The following is a 26,604-nucleotide window of genomic DNA, read 5'->3' on the forward strand; positions in this document are numbered from 1 at the left end:
ATACATATACCAAAGTTTGTTAGCATTCACCCATCAAAGGGTATTGGTTATTTCCAATTGTTGGCAAATTCAAATTTGAATAGAGTTCCTTTAAACTTTCATAAATAATACACATTTTTATGAGAGCGAATTTTCAATTGTCTAGGAAAGCCCCTATAAATGGGATTGGTAGGTAATTTGGCAAATGTTTAACTATATAATTTTATATGATATTGCCACAGTGTGACCTCCTCAAAGCATTCCATTATTTAGTGTAGAATAAGTTTTATTTTATTTTTACTAGCAGTTTTTTTAAATTTTTATTTTATATTGGAGTATAGTTGATTAATGATGTTGTGTTAGTCTCAAGTGTAGAGCAAAGTGATTCAGTTATACATATTCATGTACTTATTCCTTTTGAATTCTTTTCCCGTTTAGGTTATTAAAGAATATTGAGCTATATTCCCTGTGCTATACAGTATGTTCTTAATGGGTATCTGTTTTAAATACAGCAGTATGTTTATGTCAATCTCAAATTCCCAGTCTATCCCTTTCTCCCACCATCACTTCTTGTTGTAGCCATCAGTTCAGTTCAGTTCAGTCCAGGAGCTCAGTCATGTCCAGCTCTTTGCAACCCCATGGACAGCAGCATGCTAGGCCTCCCTGTTCATCACCAACTCCTGGAGTTTACTCAAACTCATGTCCATTGAATCGGTGATGCCATCCAACCATCTTAACTCTGTCATCTTCTTATCCTGGCTTCAGTCTTTCCCAGCAACAGCGTATTGGAGTTTCAACTTCAGCATCAGTCCTTCCAATGAATATTCAGGACTGATTCCCTTAGATGGACTGGTTGGATCTCCTTGCTGTCCAAGGGACTCTCAAGAGTCTTCTCCAACACTACAGTTCAAAAGCATCAACTCTTCGGCATTCAGCCTTCTTCAGAGTCCAACTCACACATCCATACATGACCACTGGAAAAACCGTAGCCTTGACTAGACGGACCTTTGTTGGCAAAGTAATGTTTCTGCTTTTTAATATGCTGTCTAGGTTGGTCATAACTTTCCTTCCAAGGAGTAAGTGTCTTTTAATTTCATGGATGCAGTCACCATCTGCAGTGATTCTGGAGCCCCCCAAAATAAAGTCTGCCACTGTTTGCCCATCTATTTCACATCAAGTGATGGCACCAGATGCCATGATCTTGGTTTTCTGAATATTGAGCATTAAGCCAACTTTTTTACTCTCCTCTTTCACTTTCATCAAGAGGCTCTTTAGTTCTTCACGTTCTGCCATAAGAGTCATGTTATCTGCATATCTGAGGTTACTGATATTTCTCTCAGCAATCTTGTTTTCAGCTTGTGCTCCATTGAGCCCAGCGTTTCTCATGATGTTCTCTGCATATAATTTAAATAAGCAGGGTGACAATATACAACCTTGACGTACTTCTTTCCCTATTTGGAACCAGTCTGTTGTTCCATGTCCAGTTCTAACTGTTGCTTCCTGACCTGCATACAGATTTCTCAAGAGTCAAGTTAGGTGGTCTGGTATTCCCATCTCTTTCCGGATTTTCCACAGTTTATTGTGATCCACAAAGTCAAAGGTTTTGGCATAGTCAATAAAGCAGAAGTGAAGTGAAGTGAAGTCACTCAGTCATGTCTGACTCTTTGCGACCCCATGGACTGTAGCCTATCAGGCTCCTTCGTCCATGGGATTTTCCAGGCAAGAGTGCTGGAGTGGATTGCCATTTCCTCCTCCAGATTATTTTCGGGAACTCTCTTGCTTTTTCAATGATCCAGTAGATGTTGGCAATTTGATCTCTGGTTCCTTTGCCTTTTCTAAAACCAGCTTGAACATCTGGAAGTTCACAGTTCACATATTGTTGAAGCCTGTCTTGGAGAATTTTGAGCATTACTTTCCTAGTGTGTGAGATGTATACCATTGTGTGGTAATTTGAGCATTCTTTGGCATTGCTTTTCTTTGGGATTGGAATGAAAACTGACCTTTTCCAGTCCTGTGGCCACTGCGGAGTTTTCCAAATTTGCTGGCATATTGAGTGCAGCACCTTCACAGCATCATTTTTTAGGATTTGAAATAGCTCAACTGGAATTCTATCACCTCCACTAACTTTGTTCCTAGTGATGCATCCTAAGGCCCACTTGACTTCACATTCCAGGATATCTGGCTCTAGGAAAGTGATGACACCATCGTGATTATCTTGGTCATGAAGTTCTTCTCTGTATTCTTGCCACGTTTTAATGTCTTCTGAGTCTGTTAAGTCCATACGGTTTCTGTCCTTTATCGAGCCCATCTTTGCATGAAATGTTCCCTTTGTATCTATAGTTTTCTTGAGGAGATCTCTAGTCTTTTCCATTCTATTGTTTTCCTCTATGTCATTGCACTGATCACTGAGGATGACTGTCTTATCTCTCCTTGTTATTCTTTGGAACTCTGCATTCAAATGGGTATATCTTTCCTTTTCTCCTTTGTCGCTTCTCTCCTTTCCACATCTTTTTGTAAGGCCTCCTCAGACAGCCATTTTGCTTTTTTGCATTTCTTTTTCTTGGGGATGGTCCTGATCCCTGTCTCCTATACAATGTCATGAACCTCTGTCCATAGTTCATCAGGCTCTCTGTCTATCAGATCTAGTCTCTTAAATCTATTTCTCACTTCTACCGTATAATCGTAAGGGATTTGATTTAGGTCAAAGCTGAATGGTCTAGTGGTTTTCTTTACCTTCTTCAATTTAAGTCTGAATTTGGCAATAAGGAGTTCATGATCTGAGGCACAGTCAGCTCCTGGTCTTGTTTTTGCTTATTGTATAGAGCTTCCCAATATTTGGATGCTGCTGCTACTAAGTCAGTTCAGTCGTGTCCCACTGTGTGTGACCCCATAGATGGCAGCCCACCAGGCTCCTCTGTCTCTGGGATTCTCCAGGCAAGAACACTGGAGTGGCTTGCCAGTTCGTTCTCCAATGCAGGAAAGTGAAAAGTGAAAGTGAAGTTGCTCAGTGGTGTCCGACTCTTTGTGACCCCATGGACTACAGCCTACCAGGCTCCTCCATGCATGGGATTTTCCAGGCAGGAGTACTGGAGTGGGGTGCCATTGCCTTCTCCCCATATTTGGCTACAAAGAATATAATCAATCTGATTTTGGTGTTGACCATCTGGAGATGTCCATGTGTAGAGTCTTTTCTTGTGTTGTTGTAGCCATAGTTTGTTCTTTTAAGTCTATGAGTCTGTTCCTGTTTTGTAAATAAGTTCACTTGCATCATTTTTTTCTTTTTAGATTCTGCAGATAGGCAGTATCATGTACTTATCTTTCTCTGTCTGACTTACTTCACTTAATATGGTAATTTCCAGGTCCATCCATGTTGCTGCCAATGGCATTACTTCCTTCTTTTTAAATTATAAAGTAATATTCCATTGTATACGGGCTTCCCAGGTAGCACAATGGTTGAAGTATCCACCTGTCAGTGCAGGAGATGCAGGAGTAGTGAGTTCAACCCCTGGGTTGGGAAGATCCCTTCGAGCAGGTAATGACAACCCACTCCAGTATTGTGTATGTAGTTCACATCTTTTTTATCCATTCATCTGTCAATGGGTATTTCAGTTGCTTCCATGTGTTGACTCTTGTAAACAGTGCTGCAGTGGGCATTGGGGTTTATCCCCTCCATTGTATACTTTTGGATCATGTTTTTCTCCAGATACATGCCCAGGAGTGGGATTGCAGGACTATGCGGTAGTTCTATTTTCAGTTTCTTAAAGAACCTCCATGCTGTTCTCCACAGTGGCTATACCAATTTACATTCCCACCAACAGTGTAGAACAGGTTTTAAATATGTATTTTAGAAATAAATTCAATCACAAAATTTTTGAACTTGAAGGAAACATAAAGAAAAGAGAAAATTGGAACCAAAAAGAAGGAAATAATTGTCCCATTTTACACAGATAAAAAATGTTGGAGGAATGAGGTCCCAAACTTCATTGTCCTTGCCCAGTGATCATTTCTTTATATCAGACTGATTGCACATCACTGCAAGACTTTTTTAAAATTTGATTTAATATATTCCATAATGTATACATATTATATACATACATTTGATTAAGTAACATTAGCTAATAATTATTACCTCCATCAGTAAGTCAAATATTGTGCAAAGCAAGTTAACGTGTATTTAAATGAGTGTATTCACTCATTTAAATTTATGAGATGGTGGTTGTTACTATGTTCATTTTACAGAGTAAGAAATAGAATAACAGAGGGGTTAAGTTGCTTGCTCAAGGTTAATTGCAAGCCAGTGATTGAGCTAGACTTTAAAGCTGGACATCTGGCTTTAGGCTCTGTGTTATTCACCTCTGTGCTGTTGCTGCTAAGTTGCTTCAGTCGTGTCCAACTCTGTGTGACCCCATAGACAGGAGCCCACCAGGCTCCTTATTCACCTCTAAATTGTGTTTATTGTCGGGAACACTCAGCATAGACACGGAGACTCTAAGTGACTAAGTGACTTGCTCAAGACATTGAGCTCTTAAAAGTGGAAGGACCAGCGTTTGATCCTGTGCTAATTATTTCTCCAAAGTCCATTTTATTTATTCAATGAATATTGACTGATAGTCTGCTATGTGTCTTTAAGTGTTGAACAGAGAAAGGCCTCTAACAATGGAGCTTGCATTCTAATATAGAGATATTTAATAAGCAAACAAACAAACAAGCATATAATTTCAGATAGCAGTAAATCAAAAATAAAGAAGGCAAAGAATACAGAGCATGATGAATGGGGATCTTCTATTTTAGATAAGATAGTCAGAAAAGGCTTTTCTGATAGAGTGACATTTGAGTAAAGATCCTCATATACATTCTACAAGTTATAGTATGAAGTTTGGATCTTATAATAAGTACGATTAAAAACCAAGGATTGTTTTCAGTGAGAGTGCGTGAATGATATTTTTTAAAAAGATCGTTCTGGCATCTAGACAAAGAATTAACTAGGGCAAGTAGGAAATTAAGTCAGTTAGGAGAATACTGTCAAAAGTCTTGGGTAGATATATCCTTGGATATAAATAACTAACTATAACTGTATCCTATATAACTATAGGATAACTATATAATAACCATATAATAACTATATCCTTGGATATAAAATAACTTGGATATAAATAACATCCAAGTGTCTTTGATTAAATAACTTTAGTAGAAGTGGCTTTCTCAGTGGCTCAACAGTAAAGAATCTTCCTGCCAAGGCTGGAGACATAAGAGACCAGGGTTTGATCCCTGGATTGGGAAGGTTCCCTGCAGAAGGGCATGGGAACTTACTCCAGTATTCTTGCCAGGAGAATACCATGAACAGAGGAGCCTGGCGGGCTACAGTCCAAAGGTTCGTGACACAGTCCTAAGGTTCAGCTGTGTGACACAACTGAAATGACTTAGCATGCACACAAAGAAGTAGTAACAAATTTGGCCCTGTTTCAATATATATTTTGAACATAGAACTGCAGGAATTGTTTGTGTAATTATAATAGTACTCAATAGTCTCTGAAAATGTGTGCTACTTCTGATATTTTCTTTACTTTATATTTTTAATGAAAATGTTAATACCCAAGAAGGTACATCGAGCTAAAGCATGTTTATTATGGTAACCTTTCTGAAAGAGAAAGTACTTAGTGTTAAATAAGATTTGCTTTTAAAAAGGAGAACTTTTATCAAGTTACCAAATATTTCTTTATGCAGACAGTCTCTGAATGTTACACACATGTTATATACATGGCTTATATGTACTGCTTGCTGCTTTCCTTACTGTGTGCATGAATGACTTCATGAACCCTTATAACAAACCTTGGGCATTTTAATCAATGCATATTTTTCATGATACTAGGTCAACAGTAGATGCTAAATAAATACTTATTTCTCAATATCTCACATAGGCATTTGATTTGAAAGTCAGGCAAAAATATTGATTCAATTATTTTCTTCCCTCTTTTTGTCATCTTGAGTAAGCAAATGGAGTGCTGGTTTCCACAGTCATAATAAGCCTGGAGGTAATCATTGATTTTTTAGTATTAATATGGATATTGTTAATGTTTCTTCTTTGTGCTTCTAATATATTTGCCCCATGAATAAATGAATACTTTTGTTAACCAACCTTTGTAAATTGCTACAAACTCCTAATTATAGTCTTATTTATTATTATTATTATCTTTTACTGAATGAGGATCATGTAGTTCAGTCACTGTTGGATACAAATCTTAAGAAGTCTGAAAAGCCCATGTTTGCAACTATAGCTACATTTGTAATGGAATCAATACTAAATAGAATAATTGGTGATTTTATTAAGGCTTCACATATAGCTTTATTCCTGGAGTTACAGTTGAAATGAAAACTCTAGGGAGCATATGTAGGATTTTTGAAGCTTGATTATTATGAACTTATAGTTTAAGGACTTTATAATAGTGTTGGCAAAGGGGGTTGAATTTTGTTAAACTTATTTTGGCTGGTGAAAAAGATGTTTCAATTTCTGTTTGATAAACAGCTTTGTGAAATCAATGAAACTTGATGGTTTAAGCATTGTCTTGTATACATTGCCTGATTGTAAAATCGATTGACAAATGGAAGTTGTGAGGCATTCAGTGGAGCCTTCATGAAAAGAAATACAAATGATTTTTTATGCATCTCTCCAAACTAGTTCTTTAAAAATCAAGTTTGTCAAGAAGAAAGTTAGGAGGAATGTATTACTGAATTTAGATAGCTTGACTAGAAGATAAATATAAAGGAAAGCCTCACTGAAACAAAAATATTTTTTGACTGAAACTGTGTTAACCAGAAACTCCCAAAATCAGAATGTTTGAAAATATTCTGATTATTTAGAATATCTGTTTATTGAATTATATTTTGTGTTAATAAAATATAATTTTAAAAATACTTATTCTAGTTTTCTGTTTTCACATTGTACTGCAAAATACAGCTGATCACTTTTGAACATGAGAACTTTTGTGACTTGCAGTTTATCTTCTGAATACAAGTTACACTTATTTTTATGGCAATTAAATTAATTATTAAATAATTTTCTGCAAAGTATCATGATATATAGCTCAGCAGATAGACAATAATGATTAATATATTTCAGCTGTCTTCAAACAGCTTAATATAAAGAGATTTTTGCAATAATAATATTAATTTCATATTCTATATTCTTTTTGTATATGCAGAATGAGAAAGACGCAAAAATACATAGGCACTACAATTATACTAATAAACTTTCTGCCAAAATTTGTTTAAGCTTTTACAGGAAAGGTCAGAATGCACTTAATATTTTTGAAAACTTTTCATTTAGATGTTTACATATTGATTTTTGTATATATTTTATTTTCAACCAAAGGAAACTTGTATAACATAAGCTACATATAAATTACAATGTGACATTTATACATTTTAGAAATGATGAGTAAGTTTATTAATTAATGCTTAATTACCCTCATCAATAGTTGCATTAACAATAAGCTTGTCCTCTTTGGAATTGAAAGTAATTGAAATCTACATTTCATAAGCCCACATAATAGTACTTTTTTCCAACAGATATTTTACAAGTTATAAAACTGGGAGCAGTAAAAATAAAGACCGTGGATTAAGAGTGTTTTTTAGTCTCTAGAATACATTAGGGCCTCCCTGATGGCTCAGCAATAAGGAATCTGAATGCCAATGCAGGAGGCATGGGTTTGACTCCTGGGTTGGGAAGAGCCCTTGGAGGAGGAAATGGCAACCCACTCCACTGTTCTTGTGTGGAAAATCCCATGGGCAGAGGAGCTTGGTGGGCTATAGTCCATGGGGTCACAAAGAGTCAGACACGACTGAAGCAAATTAGCCCACTTATTCTGTTTGTAGTCTATGTTTATAAATGTTTCAGTCTAAGATTTTTAATATTTATAGTTTAAAAGGTAGCATTTTTGAGGGCTTAAAAGCCAAAGTTTTAATTCTGTAGAAAATTTACTAAGATCAGATTACTTTGCAACACAAAAATCTCATTTTTAAATAAAATTTTTACTTTTATCATCTTTTGATTTTTATTTATTTATATATATAGAAAGTAGAGTGAATTATAAGTCTGAAAGAAAATCTGATTTGAGTGAAATTAAATAAATATATTGGATTTATATATTTATGCTTTATATACTCACAGCAAATATGGTTATTTATCTCTTTGTTATATACGTCTTTGAAACACATGCCTTCTTAGTCTCTGTGGTTAATATATACAGTTTATGAGTGTGAATGCATTATGCCACTTTTATGTGGGATCTAAAAAAGCCAAACTTAATAGAAACAGAGAGAAGAATGGTGGCTACCAGGGACTTAGGAATGAGGAAATGGGGCGATTTGGGTCAAAAAGTGCAAACTTCCAGTTTTAAGATGAATAAATTCTGTGGATCTAATGTGTACAATGGTGATTATAGTTAATAATACTGTATTACATTTTGCAAGTTGCTGGAAGAGAAAGTCTGAAATATTGTCATGACTCATAAACATGCATAACTATGATAGTTAAATGACATGATGGTGATGTTAGATAATGCTATGTGGTAATAATTTTGCAATATATAAGTGTATCAAAACCACACATGTACACACCTTCAGTTCAGTTCAGTCATTCAGTCATGTCTGACTCTATGTGATCCCATGAATCGCAGCATGCCAGGCTTCCCTATCCATCACCAACTCCTGGAGTTTACTCAAACTCATGTCCATCGTGTCTGTGATGCCATCCAGCCATCTCATCCTCTGTCGTCCCCTTCTCCTCCTGCCCCCAATCCCTCCCAGCTTCAGAGTCTTTTCCATTGAGTCAACTCTTTGCATGAAGAGGCCAAAGCATTGGAGTTTTAGCTTTAACATCAATCCTTCCAATGAACAACCAGGACTGATCTCCTTTAGAATAGACTGGTTGGATCTCCTTGCAGTCCAAGGGACTCTCAAGAGTCTTCTCCAACACCACAGTTCAGAAGCATCAGTTCTTTGGCACTCAGCTTTCTTCACAGTCCAACTCTCACATCCATACATGACCACTGGAAAAACCATAGCCTTGACTAGATGGACCTTTGTTGGCAAAGTAATATCTCTGCTTTTTAATATTGTATTTAGTTTGGTCATAACTTTCCTTCCAAGGAGTAAGCATCTTTTAATTTCATGGCTGTAATCACCATCTGCAGTGTTTTTGGAGCCCCCCAAAATAAAGTCTAACACTGTTTCCACTGTTTGCCCATCTATTTCCCATGAAGTGATGGGAACAGATGCCATGATCTTCGTTTTCTGAATGTTGAGCTTTAAGCCAACTTTTTCACTCTCCTCTTTCACTTTCATTAAGAGACTTTTTAGTTCCTCTTCACTGTCTGCCATAAGGGTAGTGTCATCTGCATATCTGAGGGTATTGATATTTCTCCCGGTAGTCTTGATTCCAGCTTGTGCTTCTTCCAGCCCAGCATTTCTCATGATGTACTCTGCATAGAAGTTAAATAAGCAGGGTGACAATATACAGCCTTGACGTACTCCTTTTCCTATTTGGAACCAGTCTGTTGTTCCATGTCCAATTCTAACTGTTGCTTCCTGACCTGCATATAAATTTCCAAGGCAAACCATTCAATAAAATAGTAATTCAAGCCTATGCCCCAACCAGTAATGCTGAAGAAACTAAAGTTGAATGGTTCTGTGAAGACCTACAAGACCTTTTAGAACTAACAACCAAAAAAGATGTCCTTTTCATTATAGGGGACTGGAATGCAAAAGTAGGAAGTCAAGGGAACACCTGGGGTAACAAGCAAATTTGGTCTTGAATTACGGAATGAAGCAGGGCAAAGGCTAATAGAGTTTTGCCAAGAGAACGCACTGGTCATAGCAAACACCCTCTTCCAACAACACAAGAGAAGACTCTACACATGGACATCACCAGATGGTCAACACTGAAATCAGATTGATTATATTCTTTGCAGCCAAAGATTCAGAAGTTCTATACAGTCAGCAAAAACAAGACCAGGAGCTGACTGGCTCAGATCATGAACTCATTGTCAAATACAGACTTAAATTGAAGAAAGTAGGGAAAAGCACTAGACCATTCAGGTATGACCTAAATCAAATCCCTTATGATTATACAGTGGAAGTGAGAAATAGATATAAGTGACTAGATCTGATAGATAGAGTGCCTGATGAACTATGGACGGAGGTTCATGACATTTTACAGGAGACAGGGATCAAGACCATCCCCATGGAAAAGATATGCAAAAAAGCAAAATGACTGTCTGGGGAGGCCTTACAAGTAGCTGTGAAAAGAACAGAAGTGAAAAGCAAAGGAGAAAAGGAAAGATATAAGCATCTGAATGCAGAGTCCCAAAGAATAGCAAGGAGAAATAAGAAAGCCTTCCTTCAGTGATCAATGCAAAGAAATAGAGGAAAACAACAGAATAGGAAAGACTAGAGATCTCTTCAAGAACATTAGAGAAACCAAGTGAACATTTCATGCAAAGAAGGGCTTGATAAAGGACAGAAATGGGATGGACCTAACAGAAGCAGAAGATATTAAGAAGAGGTGGCAAGAATACACAGAACTACTATACAAAAAATATCTTCATGACCAAGATAATCACGATGGTGTGATCACTCACCTAGAGCCAGACATCCTGGAATGTGAAGTCAAGTGGGCCTTGGGAAGCATCACTATGAACAAAGCTAGTGGAGGTGATGGAATTCCAGTGGAGCTATTTCAAATCCTGAAAGATGATGCTGTGAAAGTGCTATGCTCAATATGCCAGCAAATTTGGAAAACTCAGCAGTGGCCACAGGACTGGAAAAGGTCAGTTTTCATTTCAATCCCAAAGAAAGGCAATGCCAAGAATGCTCAAACTAGTGCACAATTGCACTCATCTCACATGCTGGTAAAGTAATGCTCAAAATTCTCCAAGCCAGGCTTCAGCAGTATGTGATCCATGAACTTCCAGATGTTCAAGCTGGTTTTAGAAAAAGCAGAGGAACCAGAGATCAAATTCCCAACATCCACTGGATCATGGAAAAAGCAAGAGATTTCCAAAACAACATCTGCTTTATTTACTATGCCAGAGTCTTTGACTGTGTGAATCACAATAAACTGTACACATCTTAAGCTTATACAATGTTATGTCAATTATGATTCAGTAAAACTGTATAAAATGAAAGTGAACATATTTATCAGTGTATGATTATGGATCTTAAAAGGACTCAAAATGTTTTAATTCAGGAAATTGAAGTGGATTGTTGTAGAGCAGAGTTGAGGGAAATATTATCATGATTCCTGTCATACAAAGTTTACATAACTTCCCATGTTTCTTCTTGTCTTGACAGTGTGTGCAGGCACAGAGAATAAGCTGAGCTCTCTCTCTGACCTGGAGCAGCAGTACCGAGCCTTGCGCAAATACTATGAGAACTGTGAGGTAGTCATGGGCAACCTGGAGATAACCAGCATCGAGCACAACCGGGACCTCTCCTTTCTGCGGGTAAAGCTGACTCTTTCTCTTCTTTTTGTGAACGGACAGTGTTGTCATAATGCATAAAGACAGACCAGCTTCTTGTATTTGATGGCTGTGCTCTCCTGCTCTGCCCAACAGAGACTATGACTATAGGCATGTAGGAGATAAGAGATTCCAAGGCATACTCCGGGAAAGCTAAAGAGTGACATGCCATCATGATTGACACCCTGAGTTTAGAACAAATCCTGTTGTCCTAAGACTGATGAAAGATGCTGTCAGAGTGTAGGCCATGACTTGCAGCAGGTGTATCTTTTTCTGAATGCCAGCCAAGAGGAAAACTTTAGGCTGTGGACTAGGAGAGTCAGAGGACGAGTCAGATAAGAATTTGTAACTTTAGCTAGTAATTCCCTTTTCTGACCCTTTCTGTCACTTTGGAATTTTTAAACTATTTTATATTATCATAATAAGAGTAATACTGTTAATTTTGGAAGAAAAGTGACATGTTTTTGAAAAACAAATTACTTAAAGTAGACTATAGGAAACCACACATAGATATATGACTTGACATATGCATGCATGTAATTGAAGACACACATATATGACATCACCCTGTGTCAACAAGTCCTTTTCCAGACTTGTTTTGATTCTCATTTACCCTTACCTGTTATTCCTGGTATTAGTACTTAATGCCTGTAGTTTCTTAAGTTTTGCTTCAACTGGAAAAGTATAGGAAAATCTGAACTTCAAAGGGACTTTGACAAAGTGAGATGAGGATGTGGCATTTTGTACAACTAATAATTTATTCTTTATATAAGAATTAATAGGATATATTTTTAATAATAGCATTCCTAGAATATACTCAGTCTTATTTTCAATAATATTTACACACTTCTCAGGAGCACTGTCTTATTTAAATGAAAATATGAATAATGCTTTGAATACTGATTCAATAAACTATTAAGTAGATGGTAAATTATTTAGAGAACTGTGATAATTTAAATAATTCTATACTTAGACCAGAAGTAAAAAATAATGATTTTGAAATACTTTGAATGCAATAAACATGTCTAGAAATGGTAACAACCTCAGAAAATTTATCACTTCAAAACTTAAGTAACACTATGAGACTTATGGTATCTGCTTTTAAAATGACTGTCATACCAGTATTGATATAGGGAATTTAAAAAAAATTTTATTTTATTATTTATTATTATTTTTTTTTACTTTACAATATGATATAGGGAATTAAGGTGTTCTGTATTCTGTTGTTTGGTTGCTAGAACTCTAATTCTACAAGTTGTGTAGTTTGTATTAACTATGATATTTAATTATGACATCTTTGCTTATCAAGAGTAGATAGTAAAATATATCTAAATCCTTGAGTGAGAAAACCTTAAAATAACAGTTTTTTTTTTCTGTTTTGCAATATTGTTTCAAGAAATGAACAGGTACACCTATCCTAGAAAAACTTCTTTGAAGGAATGTATATGAGTAGTAGTTATTAAAATTTGCTTGCATTGTTCTAATCTGTCTTGATTATTTTCAGATAAGCTGCATTCTTCAAAATCAAAATTAAAACTTGGTAGATATACTATAGATTTGTAGATTTAGTTAGAAATGCCAAGAAACTCAATGATATTATAGAAAAGGAAAACTAAGAGATGAATTCAAAAACAGGGAAACTAGGTTAAAGGATCTTTTAGAACAGAATAATATAATAAAATTTTAAAAGGCAATCTGAGGTCTTAGGTTTTCTTCTTATATTTCCCCTGCTTTATATGGAACTAGATTTCACTGGCTTAACAAAAAATAGCATCAGTACTGTAAGTGAGATTCTTTAAATAATATAAAATTGTCTTGATTATTATATATTTTATAATTTTATCATTCTTAGGCTCTTTTAAGATTACAAAATAGAATAATTGAAAATTGACTTAATCTTAGAAATATGAAAGAAGCGTATAAATCTTTGAGCATCATGGTCTATACTTGGATCTTCTACATTTTTAGGAACTATTTTGAAGTTTAAAAAAAAGTTAGTAAAATGATCAGATTTGATAAAGAACAAAATAAGGAGGACTGAAGGTTTATACTTGGAACAAGAAATAAGTTGTCTGTTTAAAAAAGTAATTATTGGCTCCTAAGGAAGCGCCTCTAAAAATTCATGTAAACTTTATACTATAAACTCATGAAAATATCTTGGTTTTAATCTATGTAATAATAACTGTAATAGGTTTTCTTTTTGTTTTTGGCTTACTAGTGACATTGTCCTTTTTGTGTCACTTATCTTTTGTTCCTTTGGAAAATCATCGTTTCTAATTGTGCTGTATATCATTCACTCAACAAATAGTCTTAGCCCAAAGATATAAAAGCAAGTTATCTATTGTCCTTGGCTTCAACAATATTGCAGTCTTATAGAGTGTTACAGATGTGTAATATATAGTTATTGTATCTATGAGTGTGTGTGCATGTATACATTTACATGCAAATACAAAATTTTGTAGCTGACAATGCAGAAATAAGAAATCAGAGTCATAATGAAGGTTGGTCTTGTATTAATTGTACGTGCGGGTGCTGAACAAAGAAAGGAATGGGTAATTATAAGGATTCAGGAAAGATTTCAGCTGAGATGTGTTTGAATTGAGTCATGAAAAAAATGAATAGGGGCTCACAATGCAGGTGGGTGGGAGGATATTCCAGTCGGTTTAATATAAGTTAAGGCTTAGAAAGAAGGCCCTAAGCTGGAGTCAAATGTGCACCTACTGTTACTGCTTTAGATTCTAGACATGTGCATTCAAATGAATCAAACAGTGCTCTTCCTCTCTTGGAGCTAACAGGGTAGTGTGGATAAAGATATACTGTGGGATGGAATAAAGTATTAAGTTGGAGAGACTGAGATCTTGGTAGTATAGATAAATACGTAGCACCCAAATGACACCCAGCACCCAAATGGCAAACTAGCGTTTAGGGGTTAGATGAAAGCATGAAGGGAGACAGACCTCTATTAGCCCAAGAAGTGGTCCAAGGTCAAAATTCTCAAGATGTCCCATTTTCTGTTTTTTTTTGGTGAGTTCGGTGTAAAATCATAACTGCTTGTGTTCATGAGCTCTGAATCTAGGCTTGTCAGCTGAAATCTTCATACTACTGCATTGGATGAGCTATTGCTTCTAACTACACCTTAGAATATGAGAGCTTTCCATTTAACATAAAATGTAATTCATTTGTGTTCATAGTAGCTTGCTTCTTAGAAAATACATAATCTGTTCAATATTGATAACTTGCAAGAAGTAGAGTTCATGTAAAGAGAATCTATTAATAGTTATTTTACATTATGTTATCATTTCTTATAAAATTTGAATTGTATGAGTGAATTGGGAACTTTCATTAACTTATCCTATGGGTTATATAGCCCTCATATATGTTTACATATAACTGTAAGGCATTGACCCACTGATAGAGGTGTGCAGTTTCCCTTCTTTTAAGAATGGTGCATATCCACAGTGTGTTTAGAAAAACATCATAGATAGGGATTTTGAATTCCATTTTGAAATTTATGTTGTCATTAAGAACTTAAGAAATTATCTTTGCTTTAAAAATATTTCCCATCATTATTTTCATCTCTAACTAGCGAGGTTATAGTGTTTTGTTTTTTTCCCTTGTTTTGTTTTGTATGAAACCACTCTAATGTCTGTGATTCATGAAAGCAGGTTAACCATCACTGTTTATCTCTTTTACTATCTGAATATTCAGTGTCTAGAACAGTATCTAAAGTTTTGTAGCTTTTTAATATTTGTTGAATGGAAAAATCTGTTATCCTAAATACTTTAATAATTCTTAATTATAAATCATTATTTCATATGGAATATATTCTCTAGATGAGTTTGTGGGACTCTCCTCATGTTATTAATATTTCAGTGTGACAGCTCATAGGTCAGATGTTTGGGCATAAGACACAGGCTAGGTCAATCAGAATCAATTCCCAATGAAGATTTGGAATTGTGACAAAGAACATTGTTTTTTATCAGTTAGCTTCTTGACCACTTGGGTACCAGAACTCAGTTTTTGTTTTTGTTTTTTTGTATTTTGGTTTTTGAGTGTAAGAGCTGTGCAAACAACAGAATAGAGCCAACACACTGAATCTGACATAGAGACCAGGGAAAGAGACCACTCAACCCAAATGAACAATGAGGGCAGCTGCCAGTCTGCTTCTGAAGATGGACTCCATCCCAGCCATTGAACCCATATGATGCCTTGGAACTTGTTAGTTACTTTGAAGTTATTTCCCCTTTTTTTCTTAAACTAGATAGGTTTGTTTTCTTTTACTGTTACTAAAATATCCTCTCTAGTATATCTCCCAAGATCTCAAGAACATCACAAATGTGGGCCATTTAAATTGGATTGAAGATGTGTCTATATATAATACCCCCCCCCAAAAATAAAACTCTGTACTGTTATGTACCTACTTGTTAATCTTTGTTAGATATATGTTATTAAAATACTTTAAAATGCATTCTTTCAAGATTATTTTATTGTATCAAACCCAATGCTTATCCCTAGATGCACCTTTTCACCTAGCTTTGTTGTAACCTTGAGCTTTTATATTTCTTTTTGGGAAAAAAAATGTAGTTGATAGTGTTTAACATTAGACCCTTGAGATACTGCATAGTTGGCTAGAAAAAGGCCCTAAAACGTATTTACTATGTATTTTATCACTGTCACAGGGTTAAGACTTATAATAGAAAACAGCAAGGCATAAAAATCACAGATTTTGCACTATTGTCTTACACTTTGTGAACTCTCTACAACAAAACCAAGTATAGCAAGTAATGGGAATGAACTATTAGACCTTTTACCCTCATTAAAATTCTTGCCAATATCTCTCCTTTGTCATCCCATTGGTCTTCCTTGCTGCTGCCGGCATTCTGTAACTGAGAGCTTCTAACAAGATGCCTGACCTGCTAGCTTTTGTGCTTTAAATGTATTTTCTCTGTTTCATATATTGACTTTAAACAGATAAGTTTTAAGTGCCAAATAAGTGTAAAGCAATGTGATGAATGATGTAGAGTATATATAAGGACTGTTAATATCTATCTGCAACCATTGTTATAATAGGTGATTGCTTTTAATTTGTGGCTTGAATTCAGTTGTCTGTGAATTGCTTTGGAAAAGGTGTAGTTTTTTAAAATTAATTAATTTATTTTAATTGGAGAAATTACTTTACTATACTGTGGTGGATTTTGCCATACATTGACATGAATCAGCCACGGGTAGACGTGTGTCACCCCCGTCCCAAACCCCGCTCCCACCTCCCACCCCATCCCATCCCTCTGGGTTGTCCCAGTGCACTGGCTTTGAGTGCCCTATTTCATGCATTGAACTTGAACCGGTCATCTATTTCACATCTGGTAATATACATGTTTCAATGCTATTCTCTCAATCATCCCACCCTCACTTTCTCCCACAGAGTTCAAAAGACTGTTCTTTATATCTGTGTCTCTTTTGCTGTCTCACATAAAGGATTGTCATTACCATCTTAACGACCAAATTGGTTGTTACCAATTTATGGTAAATGCCATTTACTATAAATTCCATATATATATATGTATTAATATAGTGTATTGGTGTTTTTCTTTCTGGCTTAATTCACTCTGTATAATAGACTCCAGTTTTATCCATCTCATTAGAACTGACTCAAATGTGTTCTTTTTAATAGCTGAATAAAATTCGATTTTGTATATGTAATCCAACTTTCTTATCCATTCATCTGCTGATGGACATCTAGGTTGCTTCCATGTCCTGGCTATTGTAAACAGTGCTGTAGTGAACACTGGGGTACACGTGTCTCTTTCAATTCTGGTTTCCTCAGTGTATATGCCTAACAGTGGGATTCCTGGTTCATATGGCTGTTCTATTTCCACTTTTTTAAGGAATCTCCACACTGTTCTCCATAGTGGCTGTACTAGTTTGCATACCTACCAACAGTGTAAGAGGGTTCCCTTTTCTGCACATCCTCTCCAGCATTTATTGTTTGTAGACTTTTTGATGGCAGCCATTCTGACCGGCATGAAATGGTACCTCATTGTAGTTTTGATTTGCATTTCTCTGATAATGAGTGATGTTGAGCATCTTTTCATGTATTTGTGAGCCATCTGTGTGTCTTCTTTGAAGAAATATCTGTTTATTTATTTGGTCCATTTTTGATTGGGTCAGGAAAACATGTATTTTAAAAAGTGATGAAGAGATCAATTTATATAGCACTTGACCCATTGACCTGGAATATTACAGTGTCAGTAATTAATTAGACTTCTGTGTGCTGCTTAAATCATTTTTATTACTGAAAAAGAAATAAACTAAATTGATAAGGCATCTTTTCAAAGAGCAGCATTAATATATTATTATTGGTAGCAAAAGGCAATGACTTTGAAAAAAATAAAGTATAGTTTTTAAAAAAAGATTTTAAAAGTATCTGTTCTCAGATAATGAATAACACATGTTGCAGTTGGAATGCAACAGATTTTGGAAAAAAATCTTCTTTTATTGTATAGTTGACAGAGCTATAAAGAGTTTTATTTAATATATAAGAAATAGTGCCATCTAAAACTGTCTTTCTAAAATAAAACTCCAGTTTTATTTCTTTATAGAAATCATATAAATCATTTATTTTCCTTTACTAAAGAAAATGTCCTATTCTTAAATCCAAATATCATCTTTGTCTTTTAGTTAATCATTAATACTTTATAATGCTATGGAACTATGCTACTTTTTTATTATACACACACACATATATATAAATATATATATATATATATATACATTTTTCAGGTATAAGGCTGGACCTACATTACTTCATTCTTATACTTGCACATAGTTATTCTTCTGACTAAGGACAAATATTTTCAGAAAAGCAGATACATCTGTAGCTAACAGAATGCAAGATGGTGACTGCTTCGCTGAAACCTAAGACCTTGGCTTCATTAGCATGGCTTTGATACAATAAATCAGGGATGATGCTGAGCAATAATGAGTTTCAAGTTGCAACAAGCAATCCCGCTTTCATCTATTTCTTAGCTGTTCCTAGTAAGAGTGAACAACTAGTTGTGCTCAATATAAAATTCTGAAATATTTACATTTCAGCCTACTTCTAGCCTTAGGATGTATCTTTTATTCCCCTCTGGCAGTTCAAAGCAGATGACTAAAATTAAATCCAACTGTGTGTGGAGGGGCTTTATATTTGTTCTGTGTCGTTTCCATTCGCGTTCACTCACACTGAACTCTGCCTGGGCTAAGCTGTCGGCTGTGTAATATGATTTAGCAAAACCCTACACTGATAAGCTCATCCTTAAAATAGATAATTTATAAAATACTTTATTTCTTTGAGTTAGAAAATGATTTGTTGAATAGTTTTCTTAAATAGTAACTATTGGGAATTCCCTGGCAGTCCAGTGGTTAGGACTCCATGCTTTCATTGCCAAGAGCATGAGTTTGATCCCTGGGCAGGAAACTAAGATCCAGCAAGACACACATGCACAGTGAGGCTATTAAAATATATATATATATATATATGTGTATGGAGCTATTACTGCCTAATTGTGTTTGGTTTTAGATCATTAAATACCAGGTAGAATGACTTCTGTGAGATTTTGTTGAGGATATTGATTAGAAACAGAATGAGAAAAGTAGTGATATTCTAAAAGCATTAAAAGTTGGAGAGGAAAACACTATTTAATTAAATATCTGTGGCATAATAAAGGTGAGTCCACATGTATTCACATTTACCTAAAAGATAATATAAGGGTTAAGTAAAGTCGCTCGCTCAGTCATGTCCTACTCTGCGACCCAATGGACTGTAGCCCACCAGGCTCCTCCGTCCATGGGATTCCCCGGGCAAGAATACTGGAGTGGGTTGCCATTTCCTTCTCCAGGGGATCTTCCCAACCCAGAGATCAAACCCAGGTCTCCCACATTGCAGGCAAACACTTTAACCTCTGAGCCACCAGGGAAGCCCTAATATAAGGGTAACAATTTCTAAATCAGCGTATCTATTTCAATTGTACACACATTTTAATTGAATTATATATTAGGGAAAACAAGCCTGAATTTAATTTTCCCTGAATAGTTTTACAAGATAAATATGTGTTATATTTGTATCTCCATTAAATGGTGGACAAATAAGTAAGATTCCTGTATCAGGTGTTAAAGTGAGATTCCTGTATCAAGTGTTTGTATCCTGTAATTTTTTACTCATTGAACAGAATAGTGTTTTTTTTTTTTTCCCCCTGTATCACTAGTTGGGACAGAGGGCAAGAGAAGACCATGAAGTACAACATTCAAAATATTTAGAATTAGCCCTCATTAGGTTCAAAGAAATTACACTTTCAAGAAATGCCTGTCATTTCAACAAGCATTAGAATAGGATATGATGTTCTAAATTTTTATTTAATTTCTCTTTTTGTTTGAATTTTATGTAAAACTACATTTGTGGTAAAATAAAATATATTAGTTGTATTTAGATGATGAAATTTTAGCTGGGAGAGATAGAAGATACTAAAATTAAAGTCGAGAAAATAGTATTTTAACATGTTTGTTGGTCCAAAGAAGACATTCTGGGTTAAATGGAATTTTTGAAGCTTTGATAGTTTCTGAAAGCTGTTTCTAAGACTGTTAAGCATACTACATATGCAATTTTGTACGTATGTATTTACAGCTGGCTTTTAAATTGAAACTTGATTTTGTACTAAATCTAATCATAGAACTTGTATTGCAATTGGAAAAGCTATATAATTTACACTTGGCCAGGAAATGTGTATATATATATATATATATTTTTTTTTTTATTTCCTCAGAGGATAAATAGTGTTTAATCTGAGAATACACATTGATTCAAAATCCTGATGCTTTTTAGCAGCTCTACATGAAAAATCAAAAGATAAAATGTATTTATATTCTTACTTTGGCAGTTATATGAACATATTTTGGAAACTTTTTTCTTAATTATTTAAGTGAAACATTAAATGATATATATATTCATATGTATTTGATAATTTTCTCTATGTCTTCAAAATATTAGAAATAAAATGCCATAGTATCTATAAAAATGATATACATATTATGGAAACTGATATTTATATTTGAAGGATGTTTGGAAAATAGAAATATGAACTAGAACAGTATAGTTTATAATTCTATTATATATACAATTATATATTATAAATATAAATTAGTGACTATACATATATGCTAACATAAATATAAATGAGCCAGGATTTTCTAGAATAGAATCAGATTAGTATAACATACTGGAGATGGGGGAGCCTGGTGGGCTGCCATCTATGGGGTCGCACAGAGTTGGACACGACTAAAGCGACTTAGCAGCAGCAGCAGCAGCAGCAGCATACCCTTACATAGGAGAAGGCAATGGCACCCCACTCCAGTACTCTTGCCTGGAAAAATCCCATGGACGGAGGAGCCTGGTGGGCTGTAGTCCATGGGGTCACTAAGAGTCGGACACGACTGAGCTACTTCACTTTAACTTTTCACTTTTATGCTTTGGAGAAGGAAATGGCAACCCACTCCAGTGTTCTTGCCTGGAGAATCCCAGGGATAGGGGAGCCTGGTGGGCTGCCGTCTATGGGGTCGCACAGAGTCGGACACGACTGAAGCGACTTAGCAGCAGCAGCAGCAGCAGTATAACATACTATCCCTATGTAATGTCTCTAACATAATATTATTAAAAATTAATCTGTTTAATAGAAGTTTTTTAAGTCCCTAAATTGTAATACATTTTCGAGGAAAAAAATGCCCTTGTCACAAATATACTTAAATTAAAAATGAATTTATTAAGATACTGAGCAGAAGGAAAGTGTTTCTTTATATTTCGGGGGTTAAGGTATTTAAATTTGGCTTAAACGGTGAGTATAAAGAATTTATAAGCTTGTCTTAACCTTAATTAGAAAAAAATGCAAGTAACAAACCCATCTTAATCTATGATACTTAGATACTCTTTGCTCAGAAAAACTGAGTGTATAAAGGTTATTTCTTTACCTTTTTAGCAAAGACCTTGGTTCAAAGAGACAGAGCAAATGGTATTTATATAAGTTTTAAAAACTAACTAGGGCTTCCCTGGTGGCTCAGACAGTGAAGAATTCACCTGCAATGCAGGAGTCACAGGAGACCTGGGTTTGATCCCTGGACTGGGAAGATTCCCTCGAGAAGGGAGTGGCAACCCACTCTAGTATTCTTGACTGGAGAATATCATGGACAGAGGAGCCTGGCAGGCTCCAGTCCACGGAGTCCTAAAGAATCAGACGCAACACTTCATTTCACTTCAGGGACATTTGGCAATGGGCTACCTTTCAATTCTAAATTCCAAATAGTAGAATATAATCAAATAAAACTTTTTAAAGAAAATCATAATTATGAACATTTCATGAGCTTTATTTTTTTCTGATCCTTAAAATGTAACACTGTTTTCTTTCAAAAAAGACAGGTATAAACTTGAACAAATTTGTATAAGACCAAATCAATTTTAAAGATCTCTCTCTTCAGTCACATAGAGCATAATCTAAAGTTCAAAAGTATAAAAATAACATGTGAAAATGTTTCCATTTTAAACACTGTAGTTATTTCTTCTAATCCTTAATTTGAACCCATATGACTATATAAAATACTATGTTAAAATATATAATGAAAGTGATAAAAATTTAGGCATTTGTCTTAGTAAATTTAAGCCTCTTTGAAATCACTACTATTAAATTTCCACCTGAAATCAAAATATGTGATCAAATGTTGAAGTAAATATTCTTAAACAATTTGGTGCCACATTTGTTCCCAAAAATAAAAGTGTCAATCAGGGTGCTTAGCACCCTTAGTAAGAGGTGGCTTTTTGTAACTGTTGGATTTCTTCCGTCCTTCTTTGAGTCTCTGCTGCTGCTGCTACTGCTACTGCTAAGTCACTTCAGTTGTGTCCGACTCTGTGCGACCCTAGAGACGGCAGCCCACCAGGCGCCCCTGTCCCTGGGATTCTCCAGGCAAGAACACTGGAGTGGGTCGCCATTTCCTTCTCCAATGCGTGAAACTGAAAAGTGAAAGTGAAGTCGCTCAGTTGTGTCTGACCCTTTGAGACCCCATGGACTGCAGCCTACCAGGCTCCTCCGTCCATGGGATTTTCCAGGCAAGAGTACTGGAGTGGGGTGCCATCGCCTTCTCCATCTTTGAGTCTCCAGGTGGTGACAATTAAGCTGTGCTCTGAAGATTTGACAATGTATTTTTACAGAGCTTTTTTAAAGGTTCAGCTTTTGGGTGGTAGTGATTTTGTATTTTCAGAAAGGTGAAATTACAAGTCAAACGCTTTGTTGTTTTTTTAAGAGGAAATCAATAGCTAAAAATGTAAAAAGTCTGTACCTAGTGAGTGAAAGTTGAAAGTTGTTTCAACAATCAATATGGTATCTCATGGAAGCATTGGGAAGCGTTCATTAAAAAAAAAATTAATGATGTATCATTGAAGCACTGGGAAGAGTTCATGAAAGAAATATAATGCAAAGTACAAGCAAATATGGACTATATGCTGAGTGGCTTTACTTTCTTTCTTAAAGCTTCCCCATCCTCTGAAGACAGTGGTAAAAATTATTTTATTCCTATATTTTCTGGCCCCTGCCTATAAAGCTTGTCTTCTGCTATCACTGATGGGGTAAAAAACCTATGTTCATCTTTTAATTATACCCAACTTCCTTTTTGTATTCAAATCTAACACTACTGCCCTTTTATGCTCAGACTTTCTCCCCACCAGTACACATAGAAACATGTCTTTATTCCAGATCTCTTTTTAAAAATGGTTTCTTCAGGGAAGCTTTACTAACTCCCATGTCTTACTGAATTTCTCCCATTATTACATTCATAGCACCCATGCAATTTTGTGGAGAAGGCAATGGCACCCCACTCCAGTACTCTTGCCTGGAAAATCCCATGGATGGAGGAGCCTGGTGGGCTGCAGTCCATGGGGTCGCTAAGAATCAGACACAACTGAATGACTTCCCTTTCACTTTTCACTTTCATGCGTTGGAGAAGGAAATGGCAACCTACTCCAGTGTTCTTGCCTGGAGAATCCCAGGGATTCAATTTCCAAGTATTTAATTTCCGTCTGTTCTCCTATATAATAAATAGCTTGAGGACAGGGGCCATGTCTAGTTTGCTGAAGAATTTTAAACACTACCCAGTGTCTGTCATAGAGTGGCTGCTTAGCAAATATTTGTAAAATGAGTACATAAGTAAATTGAATAACAATAGAAGTGAATTCTTTTGTTCTTGATAACTTCTTTAATTAGGAAAATAAATCACCTTTTCTTTTTCGACATTATTTACTTTTCTAATTGAAGTCTCTTTCCCTAGTTTCTTTGTAGAATCTGTGGTGTCTTTCATGTTATGTTCCAGGAAATGATTTGGCTAATAATAAATATACTTCCTATAGTAGAAACAGGAGAAATTTAATTTACATATGCACACTCATACACAAATACCTAATGGACGGGGAAGCAGTCCAGTTTTCTGTCTGTGCTGTGTGAAGAACAAAGCCATAGCCATCACAACTTTAAGTATCTTCTTTATTGCCTGCCTTGAGTACCTGAGACAGTCTTCATTGACATGATACCTTATATGCAGATACTCTTTATAAGTAAAGTCTCTATGCTTTTGTGTGCAGTTTCCTTCCTTTCTGGAATGCTTTTCCACCCTTCCCTTTGGGAAAATCACACATCTTCTAAGAATAGATTATTTTTTTTTTTTGGCCACATGGCATGAGGGAACCTAGTTCCCTGACCTGGGATCAAACCCCTGGATTGGGAGCGTGGAATCTTAGCCACTGGACCACCAGAGAAGTCACTATTCTCATTTTGAAATGATAGAATATAGTGACTTTTTCAGGAACATACAGCTAGCTCAACCAGCATTTTCACCCAGGTCTTTGAATTCAGACTTCAGACACTTTTCTCGCTTCTGTCTACTAGTTACCAAAGCTATTTCTTGGAGAGAAGAGGTTTTTCGAAAAATCGAAACAAAGGGAATAGATATTTATTAAAAAAAAGAAAAGTAAAGCATGTTTTAAAATTCAGAACTAGATTGATTGTGGCAGAAGATGTGCCTTGGAAGAGCCACTGTAGTTTTGACCATGAACGACCCAGGCTCAGTTGGTGCAGGTAGCTGATGAAATGAGGAAAGCCCTATAAAAAACTGTCAAGACAAATTTATCTACTTCATGATTTAGATGTTGTAATTAAAAAAAAAAGCATTCATTCAGCATATCTTTGAAAAATGAAAAGGAAGTGTTAGTCATTCAGTGTCTGACTCTATGTGACCTCATGGACTATAGCCTGCCAGACTCCTCTGTCCATGGAATTCTCCAGACAAGAATACTGGAGTGCGTAGCCATTCCCTTCTCTAGGGTATCTTCCTGACCTAGGAATCAAACCTGGGTCTCCTGCATTGCAGGCAGATTCTTTACCATCTGGGAAGCTGATAGGGAAGCCCCAGAGCCACCAGGGAGGCCCCAGCAGGTCTTTATGGACTGCTAATTCCTTGTAAGTTGGTGTGCTGTGTTTTACAAAGAGGTATAGAGCTATAAGTTAACAGTCCCTAACCCAAACTTATTAATGCTAAAAGAGTACTTCAGGTAGTAAATGTCATAGACATTCCCAGAATCGTAATCCTGTAAAATCAAGGACTACATTTCATCCTTCTTTGTATTCCCAGTACTTAACACACTGCTTGGCATACACACACACCCCAAAGTATAAGATAAATAATGAATGACTGAATAGTATGTATGAGGTGTCACAAAAATATTCATAGGAATGGTTTCCTGTTCCACATATGAGGAGTTTGGGAGTCACCATTCTGCCCCAACAACAAACAGAAAGCTTGAAGAGACTGAAAAATCAACCACTTTTCAGGGGCACCCAGTCATAGATTAGTCCCCACAATATGGTGGGTTTTACCTCCAGACCTTCAGTTGAATTTCCACAGTAAATACAGGAGGGGAATCTCTTTCAACCTCTAGAAGGGGGAGGAGAAAAGGAACTATTTTGAAATGCACACCATTCTTCTTAACAAGGCTTACCCTCAGGAGAAATTAGTTAACCAGAGCCTACCCTGCTAGATGCATGCATGCATTCTAAGTGTCTTCAGTCCTGTCCAACTCTCTGTGACCCTATGGACTACAGCCTGCCAGGCTACTCTGTCCATGGGATTCTCCAGGCAAGAATAGTGAAGTGGGTAGTCATTTCCTTCTCCAGGGGATCTTCTCAATCCAGGGATCCTACTTGGTTCTCTTGTGTCTCCAGCACTGGCAAGCAGATTCTTTACCACTGGCATCATCTGTGAAGCTAGGTATTATCAGAGCCTAACTACCATGGGGAAGAGAAATACCCAACTCCACCTGACTCTAGCCATCCTGGACCTGGATTATCAAAAGGATGAGATACAAAACTGAGAAAATTTGTGAAGTTCGTAGTTCAGACCTCATCATCGGACTGATGAACACTTACTATCTCCTTACCACATTCTAAAGAACTCTTTACACCACCTCCTTTTACCTGTTACATCATGTCTAACAAGAAAAAGTTACAAGGCATACCAAAAGGCAAAAACACATACTGAAGAAGCAGACATGGCAGACATGGCGTGGTTGGGCATTTTAAATAGCTATGATTGATATGCTAAGTGTTCTAGTAAATAAAGTAGACAATATACAAGAACAGATGGTCTAAGAAGAGACATGGAAATCTTAAGAAAGAACCAAAAAGAAATGCCAGAGAGAAAAAAAAAAAGAAAGAAAGAAAACAGTGTAATGAAACTGAAGAATGTGTTTGATGGGCTTATTAGTAGATTGGACATGGATGAGGAAACAATTTCTGAGCTAGAGGATACATCAGCAGAATTCTGAAAAACTGAAAAACAAGGAGAACAAAGACTGAAAAAATAGAACAGGATATCCAAGGACAGTGAGATGTCTATATGATTTCAACTGTATGGCATTTTGGAAAAAGCAAAACTATGGAGACAATAAATAAATCAGTGGTTCTTGAGATGGGGGAGGGGTGCTAGGGAGAGTTAGGGAGAGACAAATAGGCAGATCATGGGGGATTTTTAGCACAGTCTAAAC

General features: G+C 35.9%; 1 protein-coding gene across 4 annotated transcripts in view; it reads left to right on the forward strand.

The window, feature by feature from the left end:
- Positions 1 to 26,604, forward strand: part of ERBB4 (erb-b2 receptor tyrosine kinase 4) — a 1,297,156-nt gene that overhangs the window by 487,264 nt on the left and 783,288 nt on the right. For all 4 annotated transcript variants that reach the window (XM_005676493.3, XM_005676495.3, XM_005676492.3 and 1 more), the window contains exon 2: positions 11,329 to 11,480. In XM_005676493.3, the coding sequence (XP_005676550.2) occupies positions 11,329 to 11,480 (152 nt within the window). The remainder of the gene's footprint in view (positions 1 to 11,328; positions 11,481 to 26,604) is intronic.

The sequence above is a fragment of the Capra hircus genome, chromosome 2 (assembly GCF_001704415.2).
Source record: "Capra hircus breed San Clemente chromosome 2, ASM170441v1, whole genome shotgun sequence".
Lineage (NCBI taxonomy): Eukaryota > Metazoa > Chordata > Mammalia > Artiodactyla > Bovidae > Capra > Capra hircus.